The sequence below is a fragment of the Schistocerca cancellata genome, chromosome 1, assembly GCF_023864275.1.
Source record: "Schistocerca cancellata isolate TAMUIC-IGC-003103 chromosome 1, iqSchCanc2.1, whole genome shotgun sequence".
Taxonomy (NCBI): Eukaryota; Metazoa; Arthropoda; class Insecta; order Orthoptera; family Acrididae; genus Schistocerca; species Schistocerca cancellata.
The window spans coordinates 63,772,259-63,784,825 of record NC_064626.1 but is presented as its reverse complement, the minus strand read 5'-3'; the positions used below and the strand labels follow the sequence as shown (position 1 = coordinate 63,784,825).

Here is a 12,567-nt window from a genome sequence, read left to right as displayed (position 1 = left end):
AGTGAACTAGAATAGCCAAAGCATTGTGGTTATGTGGCCATAGTACTGAACTGTTAAAGGGAAGATCCATGATTAGATCTCCTTCGAGCCCCCCCCTCCCCCCCCCCCCTCCCTGCCCTTTTTTTCCCACTAAATTGTGGACTGTCCATCCTGTCATTGACATGTCTGTCTGCTGTATTCAAATTTCTGTCTGTATCGTGGTGTAATGTCCATTTGCAACAGTGAGGTGTAAGGAAAGGACCTCCAGACATACATACCTCCTATTTGTTCTACACAAGTACCACACATTATGACTTGCGTTCCGTTTTGGAAGTTTTGACTCTTCAGTTTCTTTGTTGTAACATAGTTCACATGTGTTTTGTTATTTTCATTTCTGTGAGAGGTTTATGTGGCATCTCGCCTGCTATCACTATTTGTCACATTTACCTGTACCGGTAATATATTCTTGCCACATGAATTCTATAGGCTGCAGAATGAGAGCAGATGCATCAGTGACCAGAAGGAAAGTTCATAAGGGGAAAAAAGGGGGGTCACTGTTTCTATTATGCTTCTTTTTTCACAGTTCAGTACACTTTCTTCCTGTTTTCATACTTTCTGTGTTCAGTTTTTAACAGGTCACCCCTGGGTCATTTTACCATTAAATCTGATGGGGGCTGTGATGAGGAGTTCCCTTGCTGGTTCATTCAGTGGCTAGTGGAAATGGTGGAGGCTGCTGGCATTGTGACCAGGTGCAAGCAGAGCTCGAAATTTGCAGCATCGTTCCCAGAGTTCATAGTGGTCCTTTGGTTTGGAGCCAAGTGAAGGTTCTCAAACAAAAGCTTCATTGACTCTATGATGGTGTCAGCTGGACATTTCGTACCTTGCATTATTGAGTGAGGATTTTTGGGGCTCCCTTTGAGGGGTCAGTTGTGCACTATGTAAAGGAAGCAGTTACTCACATAGTGGAATTCTTGTAGAAAGCATGTGTTTCTTTTTTTTTTCTTTTTTCTTTTTTATAAGGCTAGGCGGTAGTTTGAGATACTCCAATGAATACTCACCAAAAAACACACAGATAGCAAAATCGGACTGCATTCAGAGTAAAGATGCTTAGACTGTCACAATTTTATTAATAACATGTTGAAGTATTTGTAACAAAGTTCCTGAATTTACTGCCATCCAAGAAATATCTCATGTTGAAATTATTCTTGGGACCGAAGGCTGGCTGAAGCCCTAAGTAGAAAGCTCTGAGATGTTCAGCAATTCATGGAACTCGTACCAAAAAGACAGATTAGATGCCATAGGAGGAGGAGGAGGAGTGTTTATTGCTGCTGACAAAAATACTCTCTCTGTGGAGATCAAACTTGAATGTGACACTGAAGTTATCGGGCTACATATAGCAGGTCTAAGTGAAATCCAGTTAATTGCTGGCTATTTTCGCCAGCCACCCAATTCCCATGTGGCAATTTCAGAGTCATTCAAAGATAGTATATGGTTAGTAGTGCAGAAATACCTATATCGTACATTATTGGTTGTAGATGACTCTAACCCACTGTGTATAGACTGGGACATCTATGGATTCATTGGAGGCAGTACAGACAGACAGTCTTGTGAAATGCTTTTGAACACTTTTCCAAAAACTATCAAGAGCATCTAGTTTGACAGTCAACTCACTATGGAAATATTTTAGATCTTGGAGCTACGAACAGGCCTGACCTTATTGATGGCATCAGTGTACAGGGATTAGTGACCATGTCATCATAGCGACTATGGTTACTTAAGTTAATAAATCAGTCAAAAAGACTAGGAGAGTATTTCTGCTGGAAAGAGCAGGTAAGCAGTTGCTAGCATCACCCTGAAGTCATTTAGTTCTGGTATGATGGACATAGAGGAATTATGGGCAAAGTTTAAACGGTTTAACAATGAAAGTCGGAACACGCTGCCTAAGCAAAGGCTGTTGCACTCTCAGTTCAAACGAGAACACGCAAATGACAGCATTCTAAAGTTAACAGAGATTCATGTGTCTGCAAAATGATCACGACTACCGCAGTCATTTCTTAGCAAAGGTGTTGCCTAGAACCCAAGACAATTCTGGATCTATGTAAAGTTGCTAAGTGAAATTAAGGCTTCTATACAGCCATTCATGGACCAGTCTGGCATGGCAGTAGAAGACAGCAAAAGGGAAGCCCAAGTTTTAAATTTCATGCTTAAGAAATTGTTCTCACAGGAGAATTGTACAAACATGCTGTCATTTGACCATTGCACAGACTCTCGTGTCGAGGACATAGAAATAGGCGTCCATGTCATACAGAAACAACTCTTAGAGTTGAAAACGAATAAGTTGCCAGGCCCAGATGGAATCCCAGTTTGGTTTTACAAGGAGTATTCTACAGCATTGCCCCCTTAACTTACCTTGTATTTATTGCAGATCTCTCGCTTAGCACAAAGTCCCAAGTGACTGGAAAAAGTGCAGGTGACTCCTATGTATAAGAAGAATGAAAGAATGAACACGCAAAATTACAAACCAATATCCTTAACATCAGTTTGCTCCAAAATTCTTTAACATATTCTCAGTTTGAGTATAATAAATTTCCTTGGGACGGAAAAGCATGTGTCCATGAATCAGCACAATTTTAGAAAGCATTGCTCTTGCAAAACTCTGCTTGCCCCTTTCTTGCAGGAGATCCTGCAAACTATGGATGAAGGACAACAGGCAAATTTCATAACCGTATATTTTCAAAAAGCATTTGACACTGTGCTCCACTGCAGACTGTTCATGCAGGTATGGGCATACAGATTAGGTTCCCAGATATGAGAGTGGCTCGAAGACTTCTTAAGTACAGAACACAGTATGTCATAGTGGTGAGTGTTCATTAAAGACAAGGCTGTCATCAGGAATGTCTCAGAGAAGCGTGATAGGACCACTGTTAATTTGTGTTTACACGAATGATCTGGCAGACAGAGTGAGCAGCAATCTGTGGGTGATCGCTGATGATGCTGTGGTGCCCAAGATGGTGGCATTGTTGAGTTGCTCTAGAATGATACAAGATGACTTCAAAAAAATTTCTAATTGGTGTGATGAATGGCAGCTAGCTCTGAATGTAGGAAAATGTACGTTGAATGCAGATGAGTAGCTAACACAATCCTGGTAATGTTGGAATACAGCATTAGTAGTGTGCTGCTTGACACAGGCACGTTGATTAAATACGAGGGTGAGTCAAATGAAAACCTTAAATTTGTAATAACAAATCAAAAATTTCGTGCCTTCATCCTATAAGTTGGTAAGCATGCTACAAACAGCGTGCAGAATGGCCTGTAGGTGGCAGCATAGTGCAGATGCACACATACCATCACAGTATCAGTATAAAGATGGTCACCTCACTTGCGACTTGCACCAGGGAAGAACAGCATTCTGTTATTCGGTTTTTGCATAGTGAAGGTGTGAAACCTATTGAAATTCATCGACGAATGAAGGTTTAATATGGTGATGCATGTGTGTCACATCAGCAAGTGTACGAATGGTGTAGGAAGTTCGCAAATGTGTGACTTCAGTGGAAGATGCTCCTCGTCCAGGTCAGGCACAACGAGTTGCGACTCCACAGAGCATTGCCGCATTTGAATCCATAGTGAAGGAAAACTGCTGATTGTCATTGAATGACATTGCAGCATGTTTACAGATTAGTCATGGATCAGCACACCACATTGTGCATGATGTGCTCCAGTTCCACAAAGTGTCTGCAAGTCGGGTGCCATGGCAGCTGACTCCTGAAATGAGAGAACGACATGTTGATGCTTGTGAAGAACTTCTTCGGCGCTTTGAACGAGAAGGTGATGGCTTTCTTGCAAGAATCATTACTGGGGACGAAACCTGAGCTCACTTCCACCAACTGGAAACGAAGAGAGCGAGCAAGGAATGGCACCACTCCTCATCACCAAAACCAAAGAAGTTTCGAACAGAACCATCAGCAGGGAAGGTTATGCTGACTCTCTTTTGGGACGAAAAAGGTGTCATTTTGGAGCATCACATGCCTAGAGGGACCACTGTCACCAGTGCGTCATACACAGATATCCTAAAACATCATCTGCGGCCTGCAGTCAAATCAAAGTGATGTGGATTGCTTTCAGCAGATGTCATTTTGCAACATGACAATGCAAGGCCCCACACTGCCCGTACAACAGTTGCAACAATCATGTATCTGCATTTTGAGTGTCTTCCTCATCCACCATACTCACCAGACCTTGCCCCAAGTGATTTCCATATGCTTGGACCACTCAAAGACGCAATGGGAGGAAAGAAGTTCTGTTCTGATGAAGAGGTATGCCACGCGGTGCATGAGTGGTTGTGTGGACTACCAAAAGAATTTTATTCTGAAGGAATTTATGCTCTTTGTAAGTACTGGAGGACTTGCATTGAGTGTGGGGGAGATTATGTTGAAAAGTGATACAGCTTTGTACCACTTCTGCAGAATAAATAATATTTAAAAAAATATTTAAGATTTTCATTTGATTCACCCTCGTATCTTGACATAAAGTTTCAAAGGGATATGAAATGGAATGAGCTTGTAAGGACTGTAGTAGGAAGGTTAATGATTGACTCCATTTTATTTGGAAAATTTTAGAAAAGATTTGTTCATCTGTAAAGGAGACTGATTATAGGACACTAGTGCAACCCATTCTTGAATACTGCAAGTTTTTGAAACTGCACCATGTCGGACTAAAGGAAGACATTGAAGCGATTCAAAGGCACACTGCTAGATTTGTTACTCGTAGGTTTGAACAACATGCAAGTATTACAGAGATGCTTCGGGAACTCGTATTATAATCCCTGGAGAAAAGGTGACATTCTTTTTGAGGAAGACCATTGAAAAAAATTTATGGAACTGGCATTTGAAGTTGACTGCAGAACAGTTCTACTGTCGCCAATTTTCTTTTGTGTAACAACTGGGAAGATAAGATATGATAACAGAAATTAGGGCTCATACAGAGGCATATTTACAGTTGTTTTTCCCTCACTCAATTTGCAAGTGGAGTAGGGGAAAGTACAGAGGATATCCTCATCCACACACCTTACAGTGGCTTGCGTAGTATGTATAGAAATGTAGATATCTTGTTTTGTTCTGCCTCCCCTCCTTGCCTTCCCTTGCCTCCTCTTAATCACCCTGATCACACATATCATCATCTGTCAGTGGCTTCATTTCTCTCTCCCTTTCAAAGTATTATGACTTACCTAATTCTTCCTCAATGGTTTTATTTTAATTTTTTCCTACTTACAAGTGACATGGAGTCAGATATGTTGCTTGGCAGGAAAATGCATATTTTCTCCCAGCATAATTATTTTCTTATAACTTCATTAAAATCTGGTTACTTGTTTGACCTCTCCCAAAATCTATTTTAAAAGGTCGTATTTGCGATTAAAATTATTGCTTCTATCAGGGCTCCAGGGAGCTTGTATAAGAAGGATGTTTGTTGATGGTCCAAACATGTAAGAAAATTAAATGTGGGGGGAGGAGGAGATCTAAATGACTTATGTGGTATGAAGGCACTCTGGTGCCTCAGATTGTGGTGCAGGACACTTTGAGAACTGAATGTTCTCATGACAAATTATTCTTCTGTGTCCATTTATGTGTTTTCCTGTTCAGTGGTAGTTATTCCTACATAAAAAGAAAGTCATGCACTGATCACGTGTTAGTTTGTAAACACCAGGAGTCTCTCACATATTACTTCTCCTTTGATGGTGTAGGATTTACCAATGGCGAGGCTGGAGAATTTAGTAGTGGGTAGATACATTACGCAGGTTTTACAGCAGTAACAGTTGCACACGTAGATTTGACCAGGATGTTACAGAATTTAGGAGGGTAGTGGAGGGCTGCAGTGAATGATGTTGGGAGGACATCAGGCAGAGGATACCTAATTTCAAGGCCTGATATCAGAAATTCTTAGCCCTGGTAAAATGGACTACTGAGACATTTGAGGCCACTGTGATACTGGGTGATGGTGGTGCTTCTGACTGTCTTGGAAATGGAAGCTTTCTTTTTGCTAATAATGCTGTCTAGATCACATAATGATTTTTTGTTTTTCCTTCTTCAGATTCAAACGTAAAACATCTGAAGCAAAGTTCAATGTCAATATGCAAAAAACCTATGTCAAAGTGTATCATTCACAAATTTCATAACAAGCTATGTTTGTTGAAAGGCTGGAGGTAGGACTGCCCGGGATATTTGTTTTTGACAAAGTTTTATGGGGTGGTTGGAAGAGAAGGAAACCCTGGAGGGGTTACTGATATATGTGTTAAGGATTTGATTTTGAACTAATTTGATGGCTTCAAAAGCCTGCTTTGTAAAGTTTGGAGTGTTTGGTATGAAGGGAGTGGCAGAGATGGATTGGAAGTGTGGTTGATAAGTGGCTGGTTGGATATGGACTGGATGTGAACCTAGGTAAGACTGACATGCAGGAAAGTTGCTCTGGGTTTGGAGAAGATGTGAATGTAAGTAGGGAAAAGTAATTAAGGTGTTGCAGGAAATGGAGGAGTTCTGCTTTGCCGCAAGTCCAGACCAGAAAGATATCAGTAAAAAATCTGTACCATGCCAGGGGGCATGACTTCCTGTGTCGAGGAATTATTTCTCTCTGATGTTTCATAATGTTGCATTCTTCACTTGCCTTTCATGGATTTTTTGTTTGTATAACTCAATAACTGATGCCTTCATCTTGTTGGAGTATATACTACACAATAAATTCTGCATGTTAATCTTTTTATTCATGTGTCATCTACATACTTAGTCACACACAACGTTAGTGGAAACAGTACAAGTGACAAAGTATTGAATACATGTGTTTAATTTTTGTTTAATGTACAAGTGAAGCATATGCAAGATGGAAAAACATTTGTGAAAAATTAATGTTCAAGCTACAAAATGAAGACAAAATAACTATATATGGTGACCATAAAGTGCCACAATCATTTCGAGAGAACATAACTTGTAAACTATTAGACACAGAGTATTGTGGTTTGTTGAAAAATGTTTAGCAGCTCTCAAAGTTTTAGTTCTGTTATGCCAGAAATTCATTGAGTGCCTAGCTCATCACTCATAGAACATCATGGGAGGGATCAGACTTCTGTCCATGAAAGAGTCGGCATTACATTATCAAATGCTCTGGTTTCTTCATTGACTTGTACATGAAGTGTTGCAGTATCACTGACTGGTGTTGTGAACATGTGAACCTTAATGGAACCGCATAAAAAGAAGTCCAATGATGTAAAAATGGGAGACGTGGAGGCTATCTGGAGGGAGCATTGTGATGCATCCACATCTCAGGAAATGTGTCATTCAGCTCACCTGCACAATCAAACTCCAATGTCGAGGTACACCATCACATTGGAAGTTGATGGATAGCAGCAGCTGATGTGACCAGTTGCAGGATAGTGCATGCAGAAAGAAGACAGTTCCCAGGTAGCCTTGAACTACAGAATTTATTTCTTAAGGAAGCAACAGGAAAACATGAACAACAGAAATTTATTCTATACAAAGAATAAACGAGATCATTCTGATCAGCTGAGAATAACTGTTACTCTTGGAAAACAATTCTGTGAAGATGCAGACAGAAAGCACACAGTCTGTCACCATTCGTTACTCTCCAATGTCACAATTGGTTGTGGTCCCAATCGGTGATGCACTTGTTTTATCATCATCCAGTATTGTTGTATCAGTGACTTGTTGTTTACTCAGCAGCACGCTCGGTGGCACACTCTGCGGCACACTGTCTGGAGAGCTGCAGGTGGCAGTCCTGTGTAGGGCTACCCGGAAATAGCTGGCGTCACATTGCCTTGTGGATGCAAAATAGTGCTGGCTGTCCAGTGATCGTGGTGCCCTCCATACCGCAGCGGATGGCTCAGTGAAGTCGAACAGTGTCGACTGCAGGAACCTAGCTTGACGACAACCCTCATGACATTGCTGTGTGGTGGTATGCCAGAACATTTAGGCACCCGAGGTACACAGCATTCCTCTTCCCTTCAGAGAAAGTGGCCATGGTGGAGGTGACATGCTTCCCTTTGAAGATAGGTGGCAAAGCCATCTCGAGGTGTAAACGGCAGCCGCAATGGAGGCGACAGTGAAGGACATAGTACTCCTGTTCTCGTCAGAGGGAGCTGGCAAAGCAATCTTGAGAAGTAGATGGCGGCAGTTGTGGACGCGACAGGCAGGGACATAACAGCAGCTCTTCATCTGTGGTAGCTAGAACTGCTTGAAAATGTCCAGGTAAACATTTCCTGTTATGGTTTTATCTGTGAATAAAACTGAGCCTATCACACTCTTATGCATAGTCACACCAAGCAGTAACTTCGGGCTGTTGCTGGATGTGTTCATATGTGTTGTGTGCATTTTTGGAGCCCAAAGTCATAATGTGACAATTTGTGTGTCCAGAAATGTGGAAAGTTGCTTCATCTGGAAACAGGAAATTTTTCAGTTGTTGTTGTTGGCGTCTATGGAGGCAAGCGTGAAACACACAAATGATGACAATGATTGGCCACAACGCTTGGTTCATTTGCACTTTGTTTGCATAAAAGTTTAACCACATATGTAATACTTGATCTTGCTTCCTGCAATTTGTGTGATGCATGACAAATTGGATACTCAGAGCTGTGCCGAAATGAAGTTTGAACCTTATCGACATATGTTTGAGACATGGGGTAACGTCCACTTCGAGGAAGGCTTTTGACACTGCTTGTCTTTAAAGTTTTTGAAGCACCTCTTATGCTTATTTTTGCCAATGGTGCCCTCCCACACAGGTTTTGATTATTCAGCAGTACTATGTTGCAGATTTGGATTCTGGATACCAGATGACACATTGCGCCTTCTCCTGGTCTGTCGCTATTTTTTTAAAATGATAGTATGAGTTTATGGACACCCTGTATGTACCAATTATGCGAACAGAATGTGCAGTAAAAAATAGAACATGCCGAATACTTTACACCTTTCTGTAAATTATTGGTAAAATGTTATGCATATGAAAAACCATTTTGCTGCCTAGTGTTCATCAAGTGAATGGTACTGTTTAGTTTGAATGAATGTGCATTAACCAAGGTCCAGTGAGAGAGTGTATATTTTACTGAATTAAAATTTTAAGGGAAATAAGTTGCGAATGTTTGCCAGCATCTAACTTATCCATGAAGATAGAAGTGAATGTACCAAGGAAAAATACTAATTCTATGTTACATTAAATATTTTTAGTTGGTGTAAAATATGATGCAATTGGTATGTTATAGGTGATGGCAGGAACTGGAGACTTGGATGTGTTGAGACTTGTAAGACATTTACGCTCACGTGTTGGTCCAGCAAACAGTGTCGTAACTTATGGATCACACCTTGCGACACATATGGCCCTTGGACTGTTGTTTTTGGGTGGTGGTAGATACACTCTCAGCACTTCACCTTCAGCTGTTGCTGCAATGTTATGTGCCTTCTTTCCTAAGTTTCCAACACACAGCAATGATAACAGGTGATGTCATTAAAGAATTATTTTAAAAGCTATTGTTTGTATCAAAGGAATATTATTTTGTGTAACAGTACAATGTTTTTTTTGTCTTGCTCACTGTTACACATACATGGAACTGCATGAATTTATAAATATAAATCTTGAGTTAAAACATAAAGAAATATTGCTTTCAAAAAGATAAGAAAAAGTTAAAGTGATAGATGTAAAGAAATAACTGATGTTGATTTCCACAAAACTTCATCACACACTGTCTTATGTACCTGATGTCCTTTTCGTCAATTTAGAGGGAACTTGTGTATTTTGAACTGATCTGTAGTGTCATTTTGTCTGAGGATGAAAATGGTTTCGTGAATTACCTCACAATTCCTTTGTTGGTGTGGACAAGTACTGTAGCAGTTTGATAGAATCCATATTATTTTGAGTTTGGACTTCCATCTATTACCCTCCTTGGTCTTCAAAAGCATGCATTGTTTCTGTGCATGACATGCTGTAGAAGAGTGAACAGTATAGTACATAGCATAACAACTGTGACAAGAACGTCTCTTGAATGCTTTCAGTACCAGTCAGTTTGATGTGTGAGAGAGTTGTTATGAAGATACACTTTGGAGCTTAGGTGGAAATCCTTGAAGGGAACAAGACAATGTTTTGCAAATCACTATTAAGGAAGCTCAGAGAATCTCCATTTGTTACTGCAGGATAGTTCTACTGTCTCCAACATTCGTCTCATGCAGGTGCAGTAAGGACAAAATAATTGAGATTAGGGCTCATGTAGGTGCATAAAGGCTATCATTTCTCTCTTGTTGTGTATGTGAGTGGAACAGGAAAGAGAATGACTGTCAGTGGTGCATAGTTTACTCCACCATGTGCTGTGCTGAGGCTTGCGGAATGTGTATGTAGCTGTAAAGGGGTGTGACAAAAAATATGGTTGTAGTAATAGATCAGTGACAAATGGAAATAAATAATGAACACACAAATAAGTGATGAAGCACTTTTTATTTAATGACATAACACCCCTGGTAGCTGTAGGTATAGTCAGGATAGCTAGCCATCATTTGGCAGATGGTTGGTGATGGGGTCCAGCATCGGCAGGTGTGGAGTGGATGGCAGTCGTATGTCAAAGCAGCAGAGCAGTGGCAAAGGGCACTGAGCTGTATGCAGCCCGTATCAATACATTTTTTGATTGAGTAGCTAGGAGTGCTCTAGGAGAAGGGCTCCAATACTGTGTCCTTGGCCAGGGAAGAACCACTTATTTATGACCCGAGAGCTGGCCCCAGTTTTGCTGTGGTCAGGTTTTCTCAGTAGCATCACTTAGAGTGACATGGTTGCAGCACCACCCATTTCGGCAGTGCACACTTGAATGCGGTTGAGGTTCCGCTACTGATAACTGAGAAAGTTGATTCTTGCTTGTTCTCTGAACTCTCATAATTACCTTGTATAGTAAATTGTTTTTATGCCATAAAAAGAATTCTCTAGATGGAGAATGAGTGTTAGCTGCCTTGTTCCTGATGTTGGAGACTGTTGCCTGCACCAAGCTAGATGACACAGTAGTCGAAGCATTCAATCCCCGCCCAACTAACGCATCCAAATTTATGCTCTACAAGGGACCTTAAATTTTGTGGTAGAAGGTTTCATACATGTGTGGTGCATGGGAAAAATGGCTGTTGGAAATATAAGAGAAATTACAACTCGTACACAAGCTTACCATCATGCTCAGTTCATGAGATATATGCTAAGTTCACGAGATATATGCTAAGTTCACGAGATATGTGTAGAAGGAAATAATCCATTGCCAGTCTCTTTTTGCAACATATGCTCTCAGAATTTTAACTTGAACCACAGTGAGATGCACAGTTTCTCTCTCTTTTGTTGCCTCTGTCACTGAAGGTCGATGAGTATCTCCATGACGCTCCCACCCTTACTAAATGAACATGTGATGAAACAGGCTGCTTTTCTTTGGATCTTGTGTGTCTCACCTGTTAATCTTACCAGCTGGAGTTTCAAGTGTAACATTGATACTCAAAAAAACTATCAGATGAGGATTTTGTTAATAAAATATTTCATGTAAATTTGATTTCCTTAAGATTCTTCCAGGAAATCTGTCTGGCATCGTATGGGTCTGCTCTACCCCTGCCCCCTCCCCCTCCCCTTCACCCCGAAACCTTGCCCTGTACATACAAGTTGAAAGTTACTGTAAAGTACTCTTGAATTTTATCCACTGTTTTCATCCCTGATGATAAATGTTACATTGTGACACTTCAAATCATCTCCAGTCTATATCTTTGATCATTGACATTCCAGGAATGCAGCTGTAACCATACTTTTCTTCTTGTTTTGTATTTGGACTGTGAAATGTCCATCCTTGTCCTGAGTGAACCATACAACTGATGATCTTTCACAGTGAAACAGTTTAGCAGAATGGAATTCAATATTCTATCAGGCATGTAGTTCACTTAGAAGATGTCTGGATATTTTGTAACTAAACATGAAGACAATTGTTCAAACAAATTTCGGGCTTGCAGCCGGTCGTCGTTCAGTACTTCGCATGATATTTCAACTGGGCACCTGCCAGTCATCTTCAGGTGAGCCGTCGCAGACTGGCGATAACGTTCTCCGCTCCGCAATATATAGCATACTGTAACTATTCTGCACATGCGTCGAAAACTTGATAGTTGAACCAACACTGCCCGCCGGCAGCTCCCTCGCTGTTGGAATAGCGGAACTCAGTCGCCATCTGCGTTGCTGTTTGCCACGGCCGTTGACGCATTCTGTCGTCTTCGATTTGAGCAAATCGTGGAGATTATGGGATTCCATGCACTGTCCAGCTGGTAGCCGCTGTCACGGTTTAACAGATTTTCCGCCAGTCGTATTTCTACGGATTCTTTAATAATTGAGTCCCAGAAAGATGTTGCTGTGGACAAAATCATTGTTTTCTCATACTCCATTGAATGTCCAGAATACAATGTTCAGCAATAGCGGACTTGCTTGGCTGCAAAAGGCGGGTGTAATGTTGATGTTCGGTGCAGCGTTCTTTCACGGTGCGTGTGGTTTGACCTATGTATGTATTGTATTAGAAGATGGCTGATTAAAGGTATACTGTAAGTC

General features: G+C 40.9%; 1 protein-coding gene across 2 annotated transcripts in view; it reads left to right on the top strand.

Moving 5' to 3' along the window:
- LOC126164949 (anaphase-promoting complex subunit 1) overlaps window positions 1-12,567 on the top strand; it is a 361,025-nt gene that overhangs the window by 249,777 nt on the left and 98,681 nt on the right. For both annotated transcript variants that reach the window (XM_049920281.1, XM_049920280.1), the window contains exon 27: window positions 9,236-9,468. In XM_049920281.1, the coding sequence (XP_049776238.1) occupies window positions 9,236-9,468 (233 nt within the window). The remainder of the gene's footprint in view (window positions 1-9,235; window positions 9,469-12,567) is intronic.